This window comes from Schistocerca americana, chromosome 3, assembly GCF_021461395.2.
Source record: "Schistocerca americana isolate TAMUIC-IGC-003095 chromosome 3, iqSchAmer2.1, whole genome shotgun sequence".
NCBI lineage: Eukaryota > Metazoa > Arthropoda > Insecta > Orthoptera > Acrididae > Schistocerca > Schistocerca americana.
In genome coordinates, this window is record NC_060121.1 from 692,327,391 (window position 1) to 692,353,840 (window position 26,450).

Here is a 26,450-nt window from a genome sequence, read left to right on the forward strand (position 1 = left end):
TTTCAATTCTTTATTTCTTCATCACCTGCATAAACTTGTACTGACATCGTGTTTGTCTTGGCTATGATAAGTCATTAACTATACTGTTCATAGTAGCTTATCTGCAGTGCTAGTTTCTTATCCGCCACTAGACATGTCCCTGCAATACCCCTATCTGATTTTGTTTTTATAACCTTTTACTCACCTGACCAGAATTCCTGTTCTTCCTACCGCGACACTTCACTAGCTCCCAGTATATCTAACGTCAACCTCTTCAACTGCCCTTTTTAAATTGTGTGGCTTACCTAGCTGATTAAGAGATCCAACATATTTCGCTCCGACCAGCAGAATGCCGGGTTTGGTGTCCCTGATGATGACGTACTGTGGAGTGATCTCCACGTAGAGGTCCAAGTGTGGGACTATTAAGGAGATGGGAGTTGGACAGACTGAAAGAACCGAAGATTACTGAGAGTTTTAGGAGGCATATTAGACAATGATTGACAGAAATCGGGCAAAGGAATACAACAGAAGACGAATGGGTAGCTATGAAAGGCGAAATAGTGAAGAGAGCGTTTGTTCAAATAGACAAAAAGTAGAGCTGCATGCTCTTGGGAAATATGTCTGTAAGTAGTTTCACCCTGCTTTCATTCGTTCGCAGTACCAGCATAGCGAGGCCATATTGGTTAATGTTACAATGCCAGATCAGTCAATCATACAGAGCGCTGGTTGCCTCCTTCTTCTACTGAAAATTGCCTGACCTCCTCCGCTGTGGTTGCACCAGCGGTACTGTTATCTGTATCGTTGAGTTATATGGATCATCCAACCTTGGCAAGGTCCATGGTTCAATGAGGGACCAAAAAACTATAGAACATTAAACGATCACCACAACAACTGATTAACCTAACATATTAAACATGGCATTATCATATGTGATTCTTGACATTTTCCATGAGGAGGGAGTATTCCATGCAATTTCCGGATTGCAGCCACTTGAAATAGCCATCATGTCACGATATTACGGCTGACAACCATTCAGACATCTTGAGGTAGATGTTTTGCACTGGAGAATACTATTTCGCTTTGCTAACTTTATACTAAACATTGGCGTGGAGATGCACGCGCAAAGACAGCTTCTACATGAGCGATATCTATCTAGCGTAGCGCCATCTTCGAATGTTGCTCAGTCTATGGCACGTAATGGTCATACCACATGCGCACTGTCTGTCGGAATGCGGGCACGTGGATTTACGATTCAGATATCGAATTAATAAAATTTTATTGTGGCTAGTCATGTCGTTAAGTATAAAATGTTTTCTTCTGACGATATGGAAGAAATCACTGGTTCCTGCGATTTGATGATGGTGAGGTCCCATATTCCGAGGATCGTAATGGACGATGCGGAGACCCACACCGCCTACTAGGCAAGGTCCTAGCGGAGGTGGTTTGCCATTGCCTTCCTCCGACCGTAATAGGGATGAATGATGATGATGATGAAGACGACACAACAACACTCAGCCATCTCGAGGCAGGGAAAATCCCTGACCCCGCCGGGAATCGCACCCTGGACCCCAAGCGCGGGAAGCGAGGACGCTACCGCAAGACCACGCAAGACCTGTGATTTAGATTTCCTGAGATTCCTTAATTACTAAATCTCAGAAGGATCTCGTCGAGGCCAATATATCCTTGGCAGAACAATCAAAAAATGGTTCAAATGGCTCTGAGCACTATGGGACTTAACTGCTGTGGTCATCAGTCCCCTAGAACTTAGAACTACTTAAACCTAACTAACCTAAGGACATCACACACATCCATGCCCGAGGCAGGATTCGAACCTGCGACCGTAGTGGTCGCGCGGTTCCAGACTGTAGCGCCTAGAACCGCTCGGCCACTCCGGCCGGCCGCAGAACAATCCGTGGTATGTTCTGTGGAGATACAATACTCGGCTGTGGCTTACTTACTGCAGTGCGAAAAACGAGTGTCGCCTTCTCTGCGTGTTGTCTGACCACTAAAGACTTTGATATCCTGGCAAGGTATTCCGTAGATTCCAGCCCTCCACCGTCGTGAAGCGTGCAACCGCGCCGGCTCCGACAAGTCGTACCGCGTCGCAACACACAATCTCGTTTCTTCCGCACCAGCCACGTCGCGTTTCACGCTTGAAATAGCAGACTCAGCAATAAATGTAGAACCAGCAAGCAGCAAGCTGCAAGCAGCGGTATCAGCAGAATCGCGATAAAATCCCCACCGTTCTGACTACATAACCCTGTATTATGGTTCGCGGAACTGGAAAGCCAGTTCGTACTAGCAAAGATATCGTCAGATGAAACCAAATGTAGCTACGTAGTCGCAGCACTAAATGAAGATCTAGCTGCGGAAGTGCAGGACATCCTAGCTGTACCGCCAAACACCCAACGTTATGCGATATTGTAAACGCTTTATTTTCACGCCTACACCAAAGAGAGGCGAAGCGAATGGAAAAACCTCTGTGAGCGGAAGAACTCTGCGATGGCACCCCATCTCAGCTTTTACGACGTCTACGGACGCTGGCGGGTATTACAGTCAGTGACGCCATACCACGAAACATCTGGTTGTCACGCTTACCGTCCGATACACAGAAAACTTTAACGCTTTGCGCCGGTGATTTGAAAGAGCTAGCGCAGACAGCAGTTTAGTGGAAATGTATCCGACTGCGAGTGTGTCTGTATTAGTTTCACAACAAGACAACGTTCTCGCAGTGACTCTTTCATCGTTGCAGTCGCACTTAGTAGAACTAGCTACACAAATCGTTACAATGCAAACGACACGCACTCGTCGTCGGCTACGAAGTCGATCGTCGCGAAGCCGCAAGCGTGCCACGCCGAATATCTGCTGGTACCGGCGCGACGACCGGAAATGTACGCCACAGTGCAGTGGAGACATGACGCAGAGCGCATATCTGCAGCCGCTACTCCTGACAATAGCAGACGTCGCCTTTTCGTGACGGACCGTGAAGCAAAAGTGAATTATTTGGTAGCCACAGTTGTGGAAGTGTCTGTGTACCCGGAACCCCGACTACAATGCCGCAGCTCCGACGATGATTACTGCCTATTCGCCGCCAACGACTCCAATTTCAGTACATATTGTTGCGTGACACTAGTACTTAATCTCAGATTACGTCTCAGATCCCAATAGCAGTTTCAGTTGCAGATGTGTCGCATCCTATTCTGGGAGCAGATTTATTGTCTTTTTATGGCTTGGCCCCCAACCTACGACATCAGCAACTGATAGATTCTACTACGAATTGCGCAGCCGAGGAAAGGTATGCTACGTCACTCATACGACAGTAAATACGATTTCGAGAGATACTCCACGACGTTTTAGCGATGTCTGCGTCAGAAGCGGAACATCTAGAACATTTAAACAAGATATTGATCGTTTACGTATGCAAAGCCTGATTATTAACCCTGCACACTGTATCTTTGGGGCAACTTACGAAAGATCCCCGAGATAACAAAATAATCGCACATCCTGGCGCCAGTGAAGCACGCCACAGAACACCATACCCTTATCACACCAGGACCATCAGTCTACGCACCTCCTCGGGGCCAACGCCGGAAAAATTAAAAGTCGTGAAGCAGGAATTCTGTAGCATGCTGACACGAGACATCTGTCGAGCTTCCTGTAGCAGTTGGGCAGCCACTTTAAACGTGGTGCCAAACAAGAATAATAGATGACGTCCATGCGGCGATTACCGCCAACTCAATGCAAGGACCACTTCTGACCGGTATCCGGTGCCGCACATAGAAAATGTCGCTTTCAACATACACGGTAAGAAATATTCTCTGCGTTTGACTTAGTTCGAGTGTACTATCAAATTCCTGTTGCACTAGAAAACTTGCACAAGGTGGTTGTAACAACGCCCTTCGATCTTTTGAGTGTGTGAGAATGCTTTTCGGACTGTGCAATGCGGAGCATACATTTCAACGCCTTATGGACGAAATCACAAGAGCTCTGGAGTTCTGTTATGTCTACATAGACGACATGTTAGTGATGTCTGCGTCAGAAGCGGAGAATCTAGAACATTTCAACAAGATATTGATTAGTACCTCGTCTCCTACCTTCCAGACTTTACAGAAGCTCTCCTGCGAACCTTGCAGGACTAGCACTCCTAAAAGAAAGGATATTGCGGAGACATGGCTCATCCACAGCGTGGGGGATGTTCCAGAATAAGATTTTCACTCTGCAGCGGAGTGTGCGCTGATATGAAACTTCCTGGAAGATTAAAACTGTGTGCCGGACCGTGACTCGAACTCGGTAGGTAAAAGTCCCGAGTTCGAGTCTACTACTGCAGTGGATGACTTCTACCTACGAATTATGGCTCGGAGGAACCCTGACAGCAACGGCACCATGTTGATTAATGTGTTTTGTGCAGCTACAGGAAGTCGTGATACTACTCAACTGTGCACATTAGACTACATGATGCGCAACTTCGCTCCGGATGTCCATGGCGAGGTCCATCTTTGCAACCACGACACCATGCAGCGCGGTACAGATGGGCCAGCAACTTTCCGAATGCACCGCTCAGGAATGGTAACACGTTCTTTTCACCGATGAGTATCGCAAATGCCTTCAAACAGACAATCGTCGGAGACGTGTTTGGAGGCAACCCGGTCAGGCTGAACGCCTTAGACACACTGTCTAGCGAGTGCAGCAAGGTGGAGGTTCCCTGATGTTTAGGGGTGGCATTATGTGGGGATGACCTACGCCGCTGGTGGTCATGGATGGCGCTATAACGGCTGTACGATACGTGAATGCCATCCTACGACCGATAGTGCAACCCTATCTGCAGCATATTGGCGAGGCATTCGTCTTCATGGACGACAATTCGCTCCACCATCGTGCACATCTTTTGAACGACTTCCTTCAGGATAACGACATCGCTCGACTAGAGTGGGCAATATGTTCTCCAGACATGAACCCTATCGAACATGCCTGGGATAGATTAAATATGGCTGTTTATGGACGACGTGATCCACCAACCACTCTGAGAGATCTAAGCCGAATCGACGTTGAAGAATGGGCCAATCTGGACCAACAGTGCCTTGATGAACTTGTGGATAATATGCCACGACGAATACAGGCATGCATCAAAGCAAGACGATGTGCTACTGGGTATTAGAGGTACCGGTGTGTACAGCAATCTGGACCACCACCTCTGAAGGTCTCGATGTGTGGCGGTACAGCATGCAGTATGTGGTTTTCAAGAGCAGTAAAAAGGGTGGAAATGATGCTTATGTTGATCTGTATTCCAATTTTCTGTACAGGTTCCGGAACTCTCGGAACCGATGTGATACAAAACTTTTTTTGATGTGTGTGACAGTATGCGAAAAATTCGCCTGTGGCATAGGATAATCTCATTGTCGTCGAGTAAATACCACTTGCCTAAACTGCTCTCAGCCCAATTTTAAGAATATTTCTAATGAAACTCAAATCCAATTCACAACAGAATACTTCGTAACCATTCAGCAGGAGGAGTACTCCACGACCAAACTACTAAACACTTCCACCAAAATTCAGAAACAACATCGTTATATATATTTTTAATACATACAGTAATGCGCCACATAAATTCCGTAACTAGTTCTTAGTTTAATACAATGTTCAATAATAAATCCGTAATCCTAACATGGCACTGTATATATCAGTACATGACCAAGTCGAACATATCCAAAGAGTTTTAAATTTCCTGGAGCACCTATACGTCCGTCCTTTTGAAGTCAGCTGAACTGCCTTTTTTCCGGAGAATCAGTTAGTGTGCCAAACCTCCTAGAAAATTCCATCTACTTATATTTTCAAAACAGTTCCACGATTTAAATAACGATTTTTTTTCTTTCTTTTCACATCAGCACGGCCATCACTGGCCGCAGGGCCAGCGTGAGCTGGGCTACCGTGCATACGATTTAGTTATGCATGCTTCCTGTATACACGAAGAAGTAGTATTCAAATATTCGATCCTTCATACTCCACATACAGACATGTATTGATACTACAAGCACACTGTAAAAATGTCAGTTCAATGTCTCCGGTACTTCAAGAGATATGGAATTTCACGTAAAACATATAATAAATTTTCTGTTGTTAGTTAACTGAGCTAGAGGCTGTAATTTATTCATTTATAGTATCAGTTGAAGCTATAACTACAAAGATTCAGTTCATAGAACTTATTTTTCTATTCTTTTTTTTGCTTTCGTTGCAATAGCTTTCTGACGTTATAGTAACCACTTTAGGAATTCTTATTTATCTGTTGTTGGGTGCAGGATACAGGGAGACAGAGAGTGTGTGGAGGACATACGTAAAGTGCAGTTGCTTCATTTCATTGAAAACTATGAAAAACGTATGGGTGGGAAACTCCTTGTACAGTCATGTATCATGTGATGTATGTCCAGAGTGCATGCTTTTGTATCAAGGCAGCTAGAATAAATGTTACGTGTTAAATAGGTTAGAATTTCATTTTGTAGCGCCGGAAATGCATATCCTCCTATTGCCATCTATTGCACAGCAAATTTTTTTTCCTTATTTTGTTACCTGAAGATATAACATTTCTGTGTCTTCGTATATTGTAATTGCTTTACTATTTGTATATATATGCATTTATGTCGATGTATAATTGGTTTGCTTTGTGAATATTATTTGTATTTCTACGCTGGGTCTGGCCTAGGGAAAACTATGCTATCGAACGAATACATCGATAGGTCGTGTGGAGAACCAAAGTGTTTAGGATCTTTGATAGTGTTAACTCTGTCGCGTGGAGCGCGGGCAGAGGGGAGTCTGGCTGGGGTAGGGCGGTGGTGCAGGTGTGTTGTGTGACGCTCCCGCGAGTTGCCGCGCTTTCGGGGTTGGGCAGCATGTAATCGCGCTCGACTTGCTATGATAGTTTCTGACACGGTGTCGCGGACGGGAAGCATTATCTGGCGCACATCAAGAGCCCTTTTCACCTGGTGACCGTGTCGAGAAGGAGGCGCGCCAACATACAGCTTCTGCAACAGCGACGGCCGACAATGAGTGACTGTCGCCACCTCCTCGATCGACGACTTCAAACCTTCATTCAACCAACAAGGAAGACTGGTAGCACGTAAAGTTTTAGAACTGTATGGCAGACCTCAGCTTTTCAAACTGTTAAATTTTTCTCACTAAATTACAGCAACGTAGCATGAATATTGGTTGCTCATTGTCCCAATTGCATTACTAAGCAGGGTCCCTTCCTTTTCTGGAATGAACCCGAGTGTCGTTGAAATTCAAACGCCAGCATTAAAGTAATATCATTCCATTTCACTGCTTTAATTTCGAAGTTCAGTTAAAGTATTCATAGCTGGCTACAATATTTAGATTACACAAGCACAAATTAAGGGTGCGAGGTTTGTTACCGTATTTTAGCTTACCTGTGACTGCAGCTCAGCTTGGTACGTACTAAATTTTACTATTGTTAATTGTTCAGAATCATTTAATTCAAGTTCAAAGTTAAATCTCTTCTTTCTAAATTGCATACGTTCAAGTAGCTTTTGAAATGATTGTTGAGGTAGTCCAAGACTAACCTTATTTTACTGAATTTCGTAGTGCTTCAGAAACAAATCTCACTATTAATTTCAGTCACTAAATTAACTTTCAATTTTCCAGTTTTATTAATTATTTTGCTAAATTAAGTCAGAGTGTAGCGAAATTTATTACTTCTGACAAACTTTCAGTTTTCACACAACACGTGTGAACCTTCAGTTGCCACGCTTTTAGTGCTAATTATATGTGCAATAACCTTTCTTTTTCAGTTATTATAGTAATTGTCCACAGGACTGGCGACCGTAATTTTCCCCAAATCTTAAATATCTAATTACCGCTGGTTAATTGTTAACGTAACGGCCGCACATTTACTTTCTTTATTAACTTTGCCCCTTTTCAAAATTAATTTCCACCAGTTTCATTTGTATTTTTCCTTTCATTTAGATGTAACCCTTTCCTCCCTCTTTACCGACAGATGAACTTCGGTGACGATTGCTTTTCCCAAATTTCCATTAGGTACACGCGGTTTAATTTTTCACTGTCATTAAGGTCGGTAAGTGAGGGGGAGGTTACAATTTCTGGAAATAATTATTATCTTATTTTATTTAAATTAACTTTGGCTCCGTAAATTCAGAATTTTTTTCATAAATTTACTTCAGTTTTCTATTGGATGACATAGGAATTACCGCATTTGACGGCTGCAGCTGTTCTGATTGGCTGTCTAAATCATCAGCCAATAGGGTCTAATCATTGCTTTATGGTACAGTTCTGTGTATATAGGATTCGCTCAGGAACAGTCTTATTGTGCAGATGCTTGTGGAAAAGCTGCTTCATATTTCTATTAAGACGAACAACATCTTGTACTTTTTCAATTGTTTTATGATATTTATAAAGCGACATTAGTTTTGAACATTACAGTGAAATGATTATCTAACGTAATCAGTCAGTGCATGAGGCGATCTATAATTTTCTATTGTGACCTTCTTCTGAAAACCAATTTATTTGTCAAGACCGTTGTTTTAAACACAGTTACAGGATTACTAGTTTCGTCAATATATGTATGTTGCGATCCTCATATCCATAAAATCGGGTAGTGGTGCTACATCATACAATGCTTACATCACTCTGTCACATGAAGACTATCCAGTATGCAAAACAGCAGCGACTGTTTTATGCGTATTATATAGTCCTCATGTAAAAGACTGATGTAAGCCCTGTATGATGTAGTTACCACTCCTTATTTCATGGATCTGAGGACGTCAAAAGTAGTAGTCTAGTGATTGTGCTTACGTAGCGATCTTTACGAATAAATTGGTTTTCAGAAGAAAACTAGTATACATTATTGTGAAAGTTTGGAAGTTAGCAGCGTGTGGATTTCCTTGTCGTACTTGAAACTCTGCATGACTTGTTCCGTGTATATCTCGGGATATTTTGGGGGGTATTTCTTTTCAAGAAGTCCACTGAACGATTTGATGCAGCAACTCGCGAATAGCTGCGGGTCATTGACAGTATAGAATGTTAAAATCGTTCGGGTCGAAATCGCGAACTTCTGGCTGCTTTCGTGGAGAACTTTCAATAGAAACTGTTCTTAATTTCCATCGGTATTAATTGGAATGTAAGTAGGGAGCTTTATAGCCATTTACAACATATTTTGAAGCAATAAAGCCTGATTAGTTGAACTTTAAAACATTTTCAGGCAAGTTCATTAGAATCCCGAACGCCAGATATTTTACGAACTTACAGATGCTGCTTCAAAGCTTGAGTTATGCGGCCTTTGCTTTGTATGTATTTAGTTGGTGTTTCTTCAACGCTACACATGCAGAGTGAAAGGTCAGACAACAGAACACTTGTGGGGGTAGGTGGGATTGTAGCAGTTCTCCATATTCTATAATAACTACATTATTAGTTCGTATTGAACAAAAACTGTTCATTCTTGTTCTCTTCAAAAGCAAAATCAAACTCTTGACTAGTCAATACAAAGAACAAAGAGAAGCACTCCTTGACCACCTTAATACCATCTCTGAACTGTTGTCGACTCTCGAACATCCAGACATCCCTGTAGTAATGCGTCACAGTGACCCTCGCCCCCCCCCCCCCCCCCTTCTCCCCCAACGTTTCGAATGTGGGGAACGCAGTTACCATTGTGAACTTTGCTGCTATTTCCTCTTCCCGACCATATAAATCTTCTCTTGGAAACCTGGTTCCCTGGTACCTCTGGAAACATAGGATAAAGTTGACGGACAGCTTGGGAGAAAACCCGTCTGTAAAGCCCGGTCGTCGTTCTAATCTCTGTCGCTGCCTTTTTATTGTACCTTCGGGTGTTAACGCCTTTCCTTCACTGTGGTTGTCGGCGGTTGAGTGTGCTGTAGGCAGCACTGCGTCCTCTTCATGTTTCACATACGTTGGCTTTACCCTCTCTGTAGATACTGTCGTGGTCTTGTTCTGCTGCTGTATGATAAAATTATGAGTCTTACGCTCCAAGACCCGATAAGGTCCTACATGCAGTGGGAACAACGGTGGTTTGACTGCATCTGCTTGTAACTAAACACGTGAAAATAGCTGAGGATCCTTATTAATAAATATAGGTTTTTGTACCGTGACGAAGAGGGACCTGTGGACTGATCCTTCTTAGCTCGTGATCAGCAATGTAGCAGTTCCCTATGTTCTATAATAACTAGATTATAGCCGGCTCCGCCGCAGGTCTTATAGCCACGCCGAGAAGTTTGAGCTCTTTGATCATACCACTAGCCTCCATTTTTATTTTGTAATATTTATTGTAAGTTCAACCCTCGGCCGCTTCAGTTATGTGTTCTTTGATGCCTGCCAAATTCTCACTAGGCCGTCGGCTATCCGCTTTTGGTGACCAGTTGTCGGTCGTAAGACTGACAGCAGAGCCCAATGATACATGTCATGGTTTGTACAACGTATTTTCAGAATAGCTTCAACACATAATTTGTCCCATTTTGGACCATGGTTGCACCCTCCGCTGTCTCTTTATCAAATATCATCTCCAAGTGAGCAGGTCGCGGGGTTTGCTTGTAAATTACCACGGTGGCAATAATCGGTAGCTTCCAACCTGCAACAGTTCAGTAACATGTGAAGACGCCATGCGTGTATCGTTAAAGTTGCAGGGCTAATTTCCTGAATAACGGGTACACGACAATGTGTGGAGAAAAGGTACAGTTAGGAATTAAGTATAGCCATGATAATTTCCGGTGACATACTATCCTATTCCCGTACCAACAAGAGAACAGACACGCAAGGAATACGTAAACAGGTCATAGATACGGAATTTGGAGTGGAATTTAGATGAGTTTGGTAGATATACTTACGCTGCGGATGGGGAACCTGAGGATGGCCGCCATGTAGGTGGGCAGGTAGGTGATCTGGCCGAAGAAGTTCCAACCGATGCCCACGTGCATCATGGCGCACGCCCACACTCCGGGGCACTTGAAAATGGAGCACCACGGCACTGGTGGCCTCTTCCGCTGGCCCTGAAACACATGCAACACGCCCACTCAGGTGTAACTGTTTTCAAATGATGAATGGACGGAAATTATTTCCCGAAAACTACTTGTTGAAAGAAACAAGTGAGAATAAGATTGATCGAGTTATTAGCTATCAATGAATAAAGATTCTTATAGCAATGAAGCAATATCAGTATCAATTACGTCGGTAAGTGCACCAACGATTCGTGCTGTTATCAGAAATTTGTGCATGACAAAATTATTAAACTATCGATGAATGAAACTGACATAACAATGAAGCAATATCAATAAAACCCAAGTCTATAAGTGCACCATGGGTTTGCGCTGTAATCAATCTGTGCAATCTGTCTTTCAAGTGCGGTCCATTTCCAGAAAGAGCCAAATGAGTACACTAAGTTTTTAAACAGGAGATAAAAAACGCAGAAGACAGATTTTCTTACTTCCACTGTTTTCGAACTTTCTGATGAGGCCATGCGTAAATGACCGTAATACACAGTCTCTTGTAAGATTCAGTCTATGTTGTTGTTTGTTTTTCGAATAAGTTGGAGGAGTATGGAATAAGTGGATAACGTCGCCATGCTTGGAAGAATAAGGTTGGCTTCCAACGCTAAGAAAATGGGAAAAAGTTTGAACCTGAAAAGATGCTGCAAAAACTGCTGTAATACTATTGCTTCTGCTTTTCTTTATATATATTAACGAATAGCCAGAAAACATCAAATCACTCTAATTTTTTTCTACTTCCAATTGACGCAAGTCTCACTGTAAAATACGTTCTGACGTTTTTTCGGTTACATCAGTCACTTATTCTTAGCCGTTTGTCTCGCAATCTGGCACTCATACTTGTCGGACTATTTCTGAGGGGTACAGCGCTTAGCACCACTTCGTTTCTAGTCAGAGGATTGGAGACGCACAGCTGTGCGGTGACAGATTTTTTTCGGACTCACTGTTCATACAGTTAATAACAATTGTTTATCATAACATGATTGTAACACAGTAAGTTCGAGGGAAAATTCTTAATATTTATTGATTCAAATAATGTATTTTACTCCCCGCCCGGCTAGCCGCGCGGCCTAACCCGCTGCTTCCCGGGCGGGAAGGCGTGCCAGTTCCCGGCACGAATCAGCCTGGCGGGTTTGTGTCGAGGTCCGGTCTGCCGGCCAGCCTGTGGATCGTTTTTAAGGCGGTTCTCCATCTGCATCGACGAATGCGGGCTGGTTCCTTTTATTCCGTCTCAGTTACACTATGTCGGTGATTGCTGCCCAAACGCTGTCTCCACGTTCGCGTACACCATAATTACTCTACCAGGCAAACACTGGGGTTACACTCGTCTGGAATTGCGGACCGAACCGCAAAATAACCCTGGATTCGGTGTGGGGCGTCGGCGGGGTGAGTGGACTCCGGTTCCTGTTGTAAGGTTGTGAACTACTGAGGGCTACGACGGGGACGAAGCCCCTCCGTCGTTTCTAGTTCCCAGGTTCAATACACAATACACACTAATGTATTTTATAAAGCAAATGAACCTAGGTTTGAATAAATAGTGAAAGATGGAGGTGTTTACCTTAAGAATTCGGTTGTGGCTAAACCTGTGTGAACATTCATGAGGATAAAATCTAATAACGGTTTACTCAGCGCCTGCACCTTCAGTAAAAACGTTATTGTCTACGTAGAAACATGTATCAGAGACTGTAATAGTGCCGATAGAGGTCACACTAAATTCATGTAATGAAATTCCTATTTCACTTCAAAGGAAACCCACAAAGTCTACATTAAGTAATCACACTTAGTTACTAATATGGAAGGGGGGCGAAGAAGAAGTAAAACGAATAATTTAGTCAGTATCCGTTATGTGTTTTAGTTTTCTTTCAGGTGGTGTCGAATTCATGCGTCTGTCTGTTGGGCATGACAAAGAAACAGGGACTACTGCGTAAAAGGTGTAAATCAAGGGATACGTTTATAGACTTCCATGCCGACGAAACGCGTTTGGCAGTGCATGAAGCCTTCAACGACTACAGTAGCGGAATGTTACAGAAGTGCCTCTTACAAAAACGTAAGAAATTATGGCCACATGTAAAGGCTATGAGTGGCACTAATTTTAATGTCCAATAACTCAGAGATGACACAGCAACCGAGATTGAGGGCAGCTAAGCAAAAGATGAACTCTCTTACGAATTATTGTTTCTTTACAAAAAAAAGATACGGTGTTAACGTCTTAGTTTAATTCTAGCACCACTGCAAAGATGACCGATTTGGAATAGTGCCAGTGCCGTTGAAACACAGTTAAAATCCCTAAAATTAAACTGGGGTCTAGGGCCTATCAGATTATATGCAGAATACGCAGCTGTGCTAGCTCCCAGTTTCACTGTAATATACCGTAGATATGACAACCAAGAATAAAAGTGCCCATTGGTTGGAAGAAAACAACGGTCACACATCTCTAAAAGGGTAGCCGAAGTGATTCACAGAACTACCATCCAATCTCAGTGACGTCCGTCTGTTCTTAAATCTTAGAAAATGTTCTGAGCTGAAACCTACTGAGGTACGGTATCTCAAAGAAAATGATCTCCTCTATGCAAATCATTATCGATTCCTAAAATAACAGTCACACGAAACTGACATGAAATCCTGAAAGCCATGGATAAAGGTAACCAGGTGGATGGTGTTCTTCTTGACTTCCGGAAAACGTTTGATTCGGTAGCACACCAGTGTTTATTAAGATAAGTGCAATCATGTGGTTATCAGACCAAGTTTGTTACAGGACTGAATATTTTTGGACAGGGAGGACGCAGCCTCTTGCCTTTGCTAGAGAGATGACTACTGAAATATTTTGAATGCAATGATCCGCACTGGCTGTAAAATACTTTTATTAAAAGTCACAAACCGTTTCACGTCAATATAAGACTCATCATCGGGTGATAGAGATTCTTTTAAACAAGTGATAGTAGTACTGCTCTGTCTGCTGACGCTCAACCACCTTCCTGCTCGTGGCTCGACTCTGTTATCACCTTCAGTTTAACTACGGACTGCCGCTTTTACAGTGCTATGTGTTTCTACCTTGACGTGAATGATGAGGAGTGGGTCTACGGCAATTAGCTTCTGGCCATCACTTGTCAAAAAGAATCTCTATCACCTGAGCATGTGTCTTAAATTGAGGCAAAACCGGAGGTAATTTTTAATAAAGGCATTTTACAGCTAATGCGGATCATTTCAGTCAAAATGTGGAAATTTGCCTGTGATGGCCCATAATTTAAAATAACATGCTCAAGACTGTCTACACAAATAGGTGTAACATTAGGCGTGCGCCAGAGAAATGTATTTCAACACTTACCGTTTGTTATGTATATTTATGAGCTGGCAGACAATATTAATACTAATCTGTGACTTTTTTCAGAAGACGTGGTTATCTACGGTGAGGTATTTGAAAAAAAAATTGTGCAAATATCCAGGCAGACCTAAGAATCCAGAACTGTGCAAATATTGGGGAACTGTATGCTTCATGAAAGGCAGAAAAAAAAGAAATGGTCCAAATGGCTCTGAGCACTATGGGACTCAACTGCTGAGGTCATTAGTCCCCTAGAACTTAGAACTAGTTAAACCTAACTAACCTAAGTACATCACAAACATCCATGCCCGAGGCAGGATTCGAACCTGCGACCGTAGCGGTCTTGCGGTTGCAGACTGCAGCGCCTTTAACCGCACGGCCACTTCGGCCGGCCGGCAGAAAATTAGTATCCTATGGTTACAAGATCAATGAGTCACAGCTACTGTCAAGTCAAATACATAGGTGCAACGCTTTGTGTGGATAAGAAATGGTTTCATCATATTGGCTGATAGGTTGAGTAAGCAGCAGACTTCTGTCCATTGACCGGATGCTGGGAATATGTAGTCAGTCGACAAAGTAACTTGCTTACAAAAGTCCTTTGGTAGCACGGATAGTCACACGTTTGTCTGACACAGGAAAAAAACGTTACGGAAATGCTGAAAACCAACCATTGGCAGACTTCAAGATTGGCGCCAATTTCCCCAAGAAGGCCTACCTTTATTAACTGAGAACATCCAACTTTAAATCAACCGCTTAATTGAAAGGGTTAGACTAATTACAGAGCACACGTACGTGTTCATGCAATCATTCTTGTTGCACCCTATGCGGTAATGGATCGGTAAGAAACCATAACATGTGGTGCAATACTAAATATTCCGTCATGCAATTCTCGCCCCTAGTGTTCAGAGTATATACACTGATCAGCTAGAACACTATGAATAACTACCTAAAAGCCGATATTCCACGTTTGGCACGGATAACAGCGGCGACGCGTCGAGGCATGGGAGAATGGAGGTCTTGTTACGTCGCTGGAGGCAGTCGGCACCACACCTGCACTCACAAGACACCTAATTCCTGTAAATTCCTGGAAGGGTGGGGATGAGCTCTGACGCCACGTTCCATTGCAGCCCAGATGTGTTCGATCGGGTCCTGATATGGCGAGTTCGGCGACCAGCACACCAATTGGAACTCGCCACTGTGTTTCTCTAAGCACTGTATCACACTCCTGGCCTTGTGATTTGGTGCTTGTATTTTTGAAAATTTCCACGGTCGTATGGAAACACGATCGACATGAAGGAGTGTACGTGGTCTGCAATCAGTGTATGGTACACCTTGGCCGCCTTGGTGCCTCGCAAGAGCTCCACTGGACCCATTGATGCCCATGTGAATGTCCCCCAGCGAATAATGGAGCCGCCGCCAGCTTGTCTCCGTCCTGCAGTGTCGAGGAGCTGTTGGCCTGGATGACGACGGATTTGCGCCCGTCCATCGACATGATGAAGAAGGTATAGGAATTCATCAGACCATGCAACGCTCTGCCACTGCGCCGACGTACAGTGTGGATGGTCACGTGTCCATTCCAATCGCAGTTGCCGATGTCGTGATGTTAACATTGGCACATACATGGGTCGTCAGCTGCGGAGGCCCATCGTTAGGAGTGTTCGGTTCACTCTGTATTCAGACACACTTGTACTTTGACCAGCAAGGAAGTCTGATGTTAGTTCTACCACAGTACGACATCTGTCCTGTTTTACCAGTCTGCTCAGCCTACGATTTCTTATAACTGTAATGAGGGGTGGCTGCCCAACACAAGGACACCTGGATGTGGTTTGGCTTCCCTACGGGTTGAAGACAGTCATTACAGTACTTGTAGAACACACAAAAAATCATTCTGCTTCCGAAGTGCTCCTGCCGAGCTTCTGGGCCATCACAGTCTGCCCTCGGTCAGACTCAGACAGGTCGCGCGCCTTCGCCGTTCTACACATGGACAGCATGCTCACTGTTAAAATACATGCACTATGCCTGTGTCTGATTGTAAAACCTCAGCAGATGGCGCTGCTATCGCCTGGACGGGTTTACATCGATAGTAGATCATTGGTCATAATGTTCTGGCTGATTAGAGTATGTGCAGCTAGATTGTGGGGTGGGGGAAGTGGAAGGGGAAGGGGAAGGCTGTTCATTTTTCCAGTTCCTTACGACGAAGCCGTCAAGGTCTTAATGACATAAAAGTCGATGAAAGAGATGTGTTACACGACAATCTTTTCCAGTCTAATTTAATAATCAATACACGTCCTAATGTAAGAGTGTGTCGTACATGTAGTGTAGATGTGACCAGAATGCAAGACCGACCTGCAGCTTGTCCGCGCCGACTGAGGCCTCGATGTAGCGGCGCTCCTCTTCCGAGATCCATGGATGGTCTGCGGGCGAGTCGTAGACCAGCAGGAGCCACGGCACGTACCACAGCACGGTGATGGCGCCGAACACGTAGAAGACTAGCGGCCAGCCGCCGGCCAGGTTAGAGTCGCACAACAGGCCGGACACGGGCAGGCAAATACTCAAGCCGAGGTAGCTGCCTGCCGCAGACACACAGAAACTCGCATACCGCCGCTCATCAACCAGTCACAAGCAACAACAAACCTACTACAAAATCAAAGTCAGCACCAAGTCCCTGTAAAACCACAGTCAGTAGTACATATGCAGCACTAGTTTCAGAACATTCGACAGTGTAACACCTGACATTGTCAAATGACGGAGACATAGCAATCTGTATTATTTATCATAAATGTTAAAGGTCTCGATCGCAATATAATATAATTACAACTACATGATGACTACTTTCGGTTGATTAATAACAATTCCCGTGTCTATGTAACCAAACAGAAAAAAATACCTTTCACTTCACATGTAAGTCCCCTGCAATATTTTTAAAAAAAATACATGTTCTATAAAGAAATATTATAACACTTAAATAGTGAAGATCTACCATGTTTATACCGGTACGTGTTAATCATAACAACATCATTAATAGGTGCACCTCGACAGTACTAACAGGCTGGTTAAAGCATGACTTTTGGTGTATAAAGCCAGTAGGAGTCTCACTGCTGCACTTGTTTGCAAGCAGATGCAATTGGAAGAAACAAACAGAAAATGGACTAACGTTATTATGACACTTATAAAATTATTGAGACAAATACAAAGATGCACATTTTCTTGATAATCCCAATATAAATATAAAGTAATATCACTAGTGTGTGCAGATAGACAAGAAGCTCCAATCCGTGAATGGGTTCCCCATGGAAGACTGCCAGCACAAATACCTTACCTTCCCTACGGCTTGCTGTGCTCTGGCATTGTCTCTGCTATGCAAACTGCAGGAAGTTGGCGCCTCAGCCAAGACGTATGACCATTGGTGATTAACAACGATTTTAATATCAAAGTGCTGTCCCCGTTAGGTTTCGTTATTCAAAAAATAAATACATTTCTTGGGTAATCCATTGTTTTAATAGCTACACATTATTTTCTGTTCTTATCTAATCTTGAGACAGTTTTTGTGTTTTTTATTTGTTTTGCGATTTTAATGTCTTCCTTGCTTATCCAAGAGCTGGAATCCCTTATCCCCAGCGGCTATTGACTACAGTGGCTAGGGCACGCCCTACTTACTGGTACTAATTTGATAGCTGCACTTCTCCCATCTCCTGTACGGTTCAGAAAGATAGGACTCCTCTCCTATGATTGACAAATAGATCACTAGTATGTATCATATACAATGTCTGGTCTATACTGTCTTCATTTTTCTGCATGTGTGGTTCTCGTGGTCGTCGAAGAATCCGCTGGGTTTACCGTTTTTGCCTTGGGGTCGTCAGCATAGCCGCCCTCCTGCTGACTTCTACCACTATAGTCATCTCCGCTGCCTCTGGCTCCGCCTCTGCCACCACCTTCACCCCTGACATTACTGCTGTCATTCCTGCCAACCTCGAAGTCGTTTTGTCCCCAACCACTGACTCGTCATCCACATCGACCATTCTACATCACCATCACCCTAGGCACCACTTTGGTTGCTGCTTACACACCACTCAATGCCGCTCGTTGCCATTCGCCACCATGGATCAGTCAACCACGTCAGTCACCTATACTTCCCCATCTCCTATTCTCACTGCCATCACGTGGAACACATTATTTCATGCATCACCCTAAGTTTGCCGGCCGCGGTGGTCTAGCGGTTCTGGCGCTGCAGTCCGGAACCGCGGGACTGCTACGGTCGCAGGTTCGAATCCTGCCTCGGGCGTGGGTGTGTGTGATGTCCTTAGGTTAGTTAGGTTTAAGTAGTTCTAAGTTCTAGGGGACTTATGACCCAAGATGTTGAGTCCCATAGTGCTCAGAGCCATTTGAACCATTTTTTGAACCCTAAGTTTGTCCTGCTTTACTTACAATATGCTCCACCATCATTACCAACACACATAAATCTCTCTCTCTTCCCACACCTCTTTACAATTTCTCTTTCAGCCAAGATTCACCAGCCAACACTTCTGCGATTTCCACATCCAGAACAACCTGCTGAGCAACAGCAGCAGCAGGTGATGTCACGAACATCCCTTCCACAAGCCACATGGTACCAACCAATGCGAGTCATGCCGAAGGTTCAGCATAAACCACAGTTAGGCTAAACAACGCAATATTACGCCACCCCCATCCCACATCCATCCTTCCATCCAACAGCCACTAAAAAGCACCAAAATGCCGAAATACGGATGATGCTCCAAGTCCCACACCCAAGAAACCTGAGACTCAACTGGACAACACTGTATACATGGACAAAACATCCCCTCTCTCCACTTACCTTTCACATCTTCATCCTCTGAAACCCAGAACCACAATTTCTGTTACCCAAATCCGTCGCCCTCGAAATCATAAAATACCTCTCAAACCTACAAATCCAACAAAGCATCCCAGAAAAGTACTAAATCTTACTGAAGTCTCTAAACTAACTTTTATACGAACCTACTCTCTAAAATCACTACCTAACCTTTGCTCCCAAAGCCTCCTTAACACTTCCCACCACAACACCAATCCCTCACCATCCTTGCACCCTCATTGTAGTAGTCACAAACGAGGAAGAGTAATTCTACCCTGATTTAGAGGTCTGAAACATCCTCCAGATCAATAATGACCTTGGCCCCCTTAACTCATGTTTTCACTCAATCTGCCTCCACCACATGTCATCTATTTCAAGAGGGAGCCCTGATATAACACTGTCAAAATAAGATCTAACCTTCTAGATCCCATCCGCAACCACAAAAGTGTCTCTTTTGCAGCGATCACCTCAAGGTCGAATGTAAAAACACACTCAGTTGTCCAGATCGTAAGGCTACTCATTTTCTTAAACCTTGTCCTCCTACCAGCAACAACTCCCAACCCACATATCCCATGAAATGCAAAGCCAAGCCCCAACCTACCAATACTGAACTCACTGTTGCAATCTGCCCTATTGATAACTCCATGAATCCTGAAAATTCCCTGCTGAAGAATTCCTAACATTCATTATGATCATCCTCCAAAGTATCCATCAATTTCAAAAACGACACTCTCGCCAACAAATCTCCCTTACTGCCTATTCCATCTTCCATATGAACACCCAAGTTATTTTCTCACATAGCCACTTCGTCTTCATCCCTACCGACTCCCTACTGTAAATCCTCTCGAGTTCTCACCCACACAAACGACTCTCGATTTCTTACTGCTGTGCGGTAGCGCTACAACATCATATTCCACAACATCCATTCCCTTCCAATAAGTAAAGCCTTCCTTATGCATAAACTAAACTAAACTCCGTCTGAACAGGCTTTGGAAGGCCCAACGGAACTGACCGGCCGCCATGTCATCCTCAGCGCACAGGCATCACTGAATGAGGATATGGACGGGCATGTGGTCAGCACACAACTCTCCGAGCGTATGTCACTTTACGAGACCAGAGCCGCTACTTTTCAATCAAGTAGCTCCTCAGTTTGCCTCACAAGGGCTGACTGCACCCCGCTTGCCAACAGCGCTCGACAGACCGGATGGTCTCCCATCCAAGTGCTAGCCCAGTCCGACAAAGCATAACTTTCGCAATCTGACGGGAACAGGTGTTACCACTGTGGCAAGGCCGTGGCTTCTATATGCATATCCCACACAAATACAAAATCCTTCCCTTGCTTTTAAATCAGACCTTTCTTCAACCCTGTATCCTCCACCACATAGATAATTCCCTTCCCTGACCAGGGGTTGAGTTGCAATCGGCCAGAAAAAGAATATTCCTATTTGGCCACAACCCTTATACAATGCTCCCACCGAACACCTAATCCTCCTTTTCTTCTTCATAATCTTAACTGTTAGCTTGCTCACCTGCTACATCTGACCTAATCATCTCATCCCCTATGACTTGCTCACCCACAACGTTCACACCTTTTCTATACAGGGTGTTACGAAAAGGTACGTCCAAACTTTCAGGAAACATTCCTCACACACAAAGGAAGAAAATATGTTATGTGGACATGCTTCCGGAAACGGTTACTTTCCATGTTAGACCTCACTTTATTACTTATCTTCAAATCACATCAATCATGGAATGGAAACACACAGCAACAGAACGTACCAGCGTGACTTCAAACACTTTGTTACAGGAAATGTTCAATACGTCCTCCGTTAGCGAGGATACGTGCATCCACCCTCCGTCGCGTGGAATCCCTGATGCGCTAATGCAGCCCTGGAGAATGGCGTATTGTATCACAGCCGTCCACAATACGAGCACGAAGAGTCTCTACATTTGGTACCGGGGTTGCGTAGGCAAGAGCTTTCAAATGCCCCCATAAATGAAAGTCAAAAGGGTTGCGGTCAGGAGAGCGTGGAGGCCATGGAATTGGTCCGCCTCTACCAATCCCTCGGTCACCGAATCTGTTGTTGAGAAGCGTACGAACACTTCGACTGAAATGTGCAGGAGCTCCATCGTGGGTGAACCATATATTGTGTCGTACTTGTAAAGGCACATGTTCTAGCAGCATATGAAATCATGATAACCTGCTCCTTTGAGCGTAGGTGAAAGAACAATGGGCCCAATCAAGATGCTACGTACTGATATGCTTGATGCTAGTACTGTAGAGCAATGAGTCGTATGTCAACACAAGTACCGAAGTAAACGTTGCCTTCCTTCAATTGGGCCAACTGGTGGTGAATCGAGGAAGTACAGTACATACTGGCGAAACTAAAATGAGCTCTAACATGGAAATTAAGCGTTTCCGGACACATGTCCACATAAAATCTTTTCTTTATATGTGTGTGAGGAATGTTTCCTGAAAGTTTGGCCGTACCTTTTTGTAACACCCTGTATATGTTATTCCACTGACCTTAACATCCGCAGCAGATCTCCTGCGAACACCAATGATGTCAGTTAACAGACTCCGTCCAAGGTGACATTGTCCCAATCCCCCAGCACAACTATCTAGAAATATGCACTATCCTAGAAGTCGTATTATCTTCTTCCAACACTTGATGCCTCAATGCAGCGTCCTCGACCGAAATGGAAGTAATCACCTATCCGTTCTCCATTCTATCCCCTGCACCCTGTCTCTTCCCCATTCTTCCCATCCCAGTCACTGTCCAAAGGTTATCTAATATAACTCCCACAAAAACTGGAAAGTCTACCAGGAATCCATAGATACTCCGTAATGATGCCTTCCAGCACCAAATGACATCTTTCGTGCCACGTCTTTTCTGCCGCAGATCTTTTTGGACGCTATCACACTCCTACAGAAACATCCTCATCGCTCGCCCCATCCCCCAACCCCCATACACACAACCACAACCGCGTCCGAGAACCGCGTCGCTTACACTACTCCTTCTTATGGACCTGACACATTCTACTCGCAAATACAGACACACATCAGGAACTTATCTGTTTCTTCTGCTGCTTCTCCCCAAAGAGGATTAGGTCTTAGTGACCCGTTCTGGTTTCATAGGATTGTAGAATTTATTCCCATCTTTCACTAGTTTCCTCGCCTAACTGCAACTGGTTTGTATCTGCTCGCTGCTTTTGTTAGTCTCCTTTCGCTGTGATGGTCTGATGGTCTTTCCATTTTTTCATGTAGGCCTATTTTATCGTTTAGTTTACATTTTTTCAGACATTGTACAATCGCTTCATTTCTAAATCGATGTCATTTAGAAAACCCTTTCTTAAACCTTAGAAAGTTCATTTTTGCTGTTCGTAAGCGTCTTTTACCTCTCTCTCTCTCTCTCTCTCTCTCTCTCTCTCTCTTTCTCTCTCATTATCCATGGTTCACTTGCATAAAGTAGCGTAGGGATACCGATAGCATTATAGAATCTGAGCTGGTTGTCCTTATGGGTTTTATTTTTTAATGTTCTTATGCTGCCACATATGATTTGGAACTTATTTAAAGAAATATTTTCCCTCTTCAGAGGATGTGTAAGATTGAAGATAGCTAGAGACTTGTTCAGTTAGTTGGTTGTTGATCATTATTTTGGCTCTTAGGAAGGTTTCTTCCTAAGAAATCTATCACATTTATTTAGTTTATGGAAATATTTAGATTATATTGAGTCGAGCACAACTGAAAATTATGTAATGTTCTTTTCGATCAAAAATAGCGTTTTCGTTGACCAGAATTCAAATCAGGATTCCTTACTAATTTAAAATCTCGATCGATCGGCAGTAATATTAAAAAAAAACTAACTGAGCACTTCTACTGCTCTATAACGTGGTGAACTGAAGCAAAAGAAGTTGAGAGTGTAGCCTATAATTGTTACATTTAATGATGATTGTTTTTGTAACATCAATCTCTTATAATGGGACAGGGGTCACTAGTAGATATGTCTGTTTCTAAAATTGGGGAAAGGTGTAAGAAAGTATACCTGAAAATATCATGGAGAAACGACTTCTCTCTTCCGGCGGCGACCACTTGGAGATCATATATTGGATAGCTGGAAAAGTCACACCCTGAAACAGAAAACATTCGTAACCTAAATTAATGGTGTTCTCAACCCAATGTTCGATCTAAACACCGGAATACATGTTGGACACAGTTCCATTGGTGTTACGCCCTTCCCTGATTTCGAATCCGGTTACAACAAGAAATTTTTCACATTAAGAAAATAATGTCAGAGGTGAAAGAAGCGTCAAGCATCAGAAAAGGTCACTACTTTGGTCACATACTGTAATTTAAAATATTTTTCGTCTACGTCGTTAACTTCAAGTTTTCACCCTCCTCCGTCGCCCACGCATTGCACCATTATCAAGTTGATGATTCTTCGCTGCTTCTGGATGTGTGTTTATGCCAAGTCGTACCATTTTCTTTCTTTCCAGTCCCAGACAGTACCCCTTCACTAGTTGTCTGATCTACACATCTGATTTCAAGCAGCACCATGTCTGAAAAGTTTCTCTTCAGTTCTTAACTGTTTATCGTCCACTTTTCACTTCCGTACAAGCTACGCTCCAGATTATAACGTTCAGAGAAGTCTTCTTAACTGTTAAATTTATATTAGATATTTTAAAAAAATCTCTCTTTATCAAACATACTTTTTGTGTTTTAGCAAGTATGCAATTTATATCCTGTCTACTTCTGCGTCTCATTTCGTTAATCTAATTCCTTCTGCGTCGCCTGATTTAATTCGACTACATTCTGTTACTGCTTTTTTTTCTCTTTTGTTGACATTCATCCTACAACATGCTATCAATACTCTATTCATTCGGTTAACTGATCTACTACGTCCTTTGCCATCTCGTTTCTGTGAATGTTAATGCCCTTTGGAAATTTCTCCATATTTCCCTTCAGTGTTTGCTCAGTGTACAGACGTAATAACATAAGGAATACGCTACAACCCTCTCCTGCTCTCTTCTTCATCACAGCTTCCCTTTCACATTCTTTGACTCCTACAATTTCTGATTGCTTCCTGCGCAAGATGTAACCGTTGTCTCCCTGAAGTTCACACCTAATACATTCATAATTTCAAATAGCGTATTCCTGTCAATATTACAAGAAACCTACTCTAAATCAACAAATGCTGCAGTGTTTCTCTTTACCCATATTGATATCTGGGGTGTTATGTGTATAGATGGAGATACTCGTATTACCACTGGTGACTGAACAACATTACGTCAGCATTTACATGGTTCAAATGGCTCTGAGCACTATGGGACTCAACTGCTGAGGTGATTAGTCCCCTAGAACTTAGAACTAGTTAAACCTAACTATCCTAAGGACATCACAAACATCCATGCCCGAGGCAGGATTCGAACCTGCGACCGTAGCGGTCTTGCGGTTCCAGACTGCAGCGCCTTTAACCGCACAGCCACTTCGGCCGGCCCAGCATTTACATCATCTGCAGACAAATAATGGTAGCTAATACAGGACGTATGTATTTAGGTTAGTTACTATGTCCAAGTACATGTGGCAAGTGCAAGCCATTAATGCTTAATTTTTCTGCGGGCAGCAAGTCAGGTGTTGAAGTGTGGACGCCAGAACGCAAAACGGTTAGCCCATACTGACAGGTGATGCAGTTACGACCAAGCAGAAAACATCAGGTCGTACAGTTTGTGACATGTTTGTGGGAAGACTTCAATGCAGAGAAAATACAACCATCACAATGATATGTGTACATGTTAAGGTAAGAAGGCACATAATATTTTTGCATGTGAGATTTTCATGTTTTCTCGCTCACTGCATGCAAACTATTAGTCCGACACAAAAATGATCAGGACCTTTTTGTAGAAAATTTTTAGTTTCTAGTTAAATTTTGAAATGGGATAAATTTTTTGTAGAGGCTTTAATTATCGAAGAAAAACATACAAAGAAACTTTCAAATGTATTTTTCTTGAATAACTAGTAAACCGTGACTCCCAGTGAATACACATCCCTACAAAATTTAACTACATCAAATTTCCTACAAAAAGGTCCTGTTTCCTTTCTCTGTACGACTAACAGTCTGTGCACAGCGTCCGAGGAAATATGAACATCTCACATGTGGTTTCGAAAGCGTTGTGGGCAGCTTAAAACCTGTACGTATATTTTTTAATTCGTACCTTTCCATACAATGAATGACCTTCTGTGCTACTTACCATTGTCAAGAACCACATTATATACACTATATTGAAAGATTGTGCTCCAATCAATGCCTCACAATTCTAAATGAAAATGGTTCAATGGCTCTGAGCAGTATGGAACTTACCTTCTAAGGTCATCGGTCCCCTAGAACGTAGAAGTACTTAAACCTAACCTAACTAACCTAAGGACATCACACACATCCATGCCCGAGGCAGGATTCGAACCTGCGACCGTAGCGGTGGCGCGGTTCCCGACTGCAGCGCCTAGAACCGCTCGGCCACCCCGGCCGGCACAATTCTAAATGTAATATGGTTCAAATGGCTCTGAGCACTATGGGACTTAACATCTTAGGTCATCAGTCCCCTAGAACTTCGAACTACTTAAACCTAACTAACCTAAGGACAGCACACAACACCCAGCCATCACGAGGCAGAGAAAATCCCTGACCCCGCCGGGAATCGAACCCGGGAACCCGGGCGTGGGAAGCGAGAACGCTACCGCACGACCACGAGATGCGGGCCTAAATGTAATACTCTGGGCCACAAACATCTGTTCATAATTTTAAATACAAACAAACAACAGCCCATCAAAACTATAAAACGACTGTGCATACTCTATCTCCGGCAGGTCTTACCTCGGCAAGGCCTTCCAACAGGCGTACAACAAAAAACAGGTCCTCTTGCAGCCAGACGGCGAACGGGCTGACGATGGTGAGGACCCCGGTGAGGAAGGTGCCCAGACCGAACACCAGCTTGCCGCCGAACCTCTCTGCCAGGATGCCGCCCGGCAGCTGCCCCAGGGCGTAGCCGTAGAAGAACCCGGCCAGCATGTAGCCCTGGCGCTCCTCGTCCCACAGGAACTCCCCTGTCTGCGGGTGGCGCATCATACTGCCGTATTACCCAACGTCACACGACTCTCATACATAAACATTACCTCATTATCCGATTTACGCAAAATTTCACATAATGGCAGTAGGATTCAGAATGAGATTTTCACTCTGCAGCGGAGTGTGCGCTGATATGAAACTTCCTGGCAGATTAAAACTGTGTGCCC

General features: G+C 43.7%; 1 protein-coding gene across 1 annotated transcript in view; it reads right to left on the reverse strand.

Moving 5' to 3' along the window:
• Positions 1 to 26,283, reverse strand: part of LOC124606317 (putative inorganic phosphate cotransporter) — a 58,775-nt gene extending 32,492 nt beyond the window's left edge. Inside the window, exons 1-4 of the mRNA XM_047138300.1 lie at positions 26,032 to 26,283; positions 23,209 to 23,293; positions 16,660 to 16,883; positions 10,839 to 11,000 (exon numbers count right to left, since the gene is read on the reverse strand). Of these exons, the coding sequence (XP_046994256.1) occupies positions 10,839 to 11,000; positions 16,660 to 16,883; positions 23,209 to 23,293; positions 26,032 to 26,283 (723 nt within the window). The remainder of the gene's footprint in view (positions 1 to 10,838; positions 11,001 to 16,659; positions 16,884 to 23,208; positions 23,294 to 26,031) is intronic.
• Positions 26,284 to 26,450: the final 167 nt, after the last annotated feature.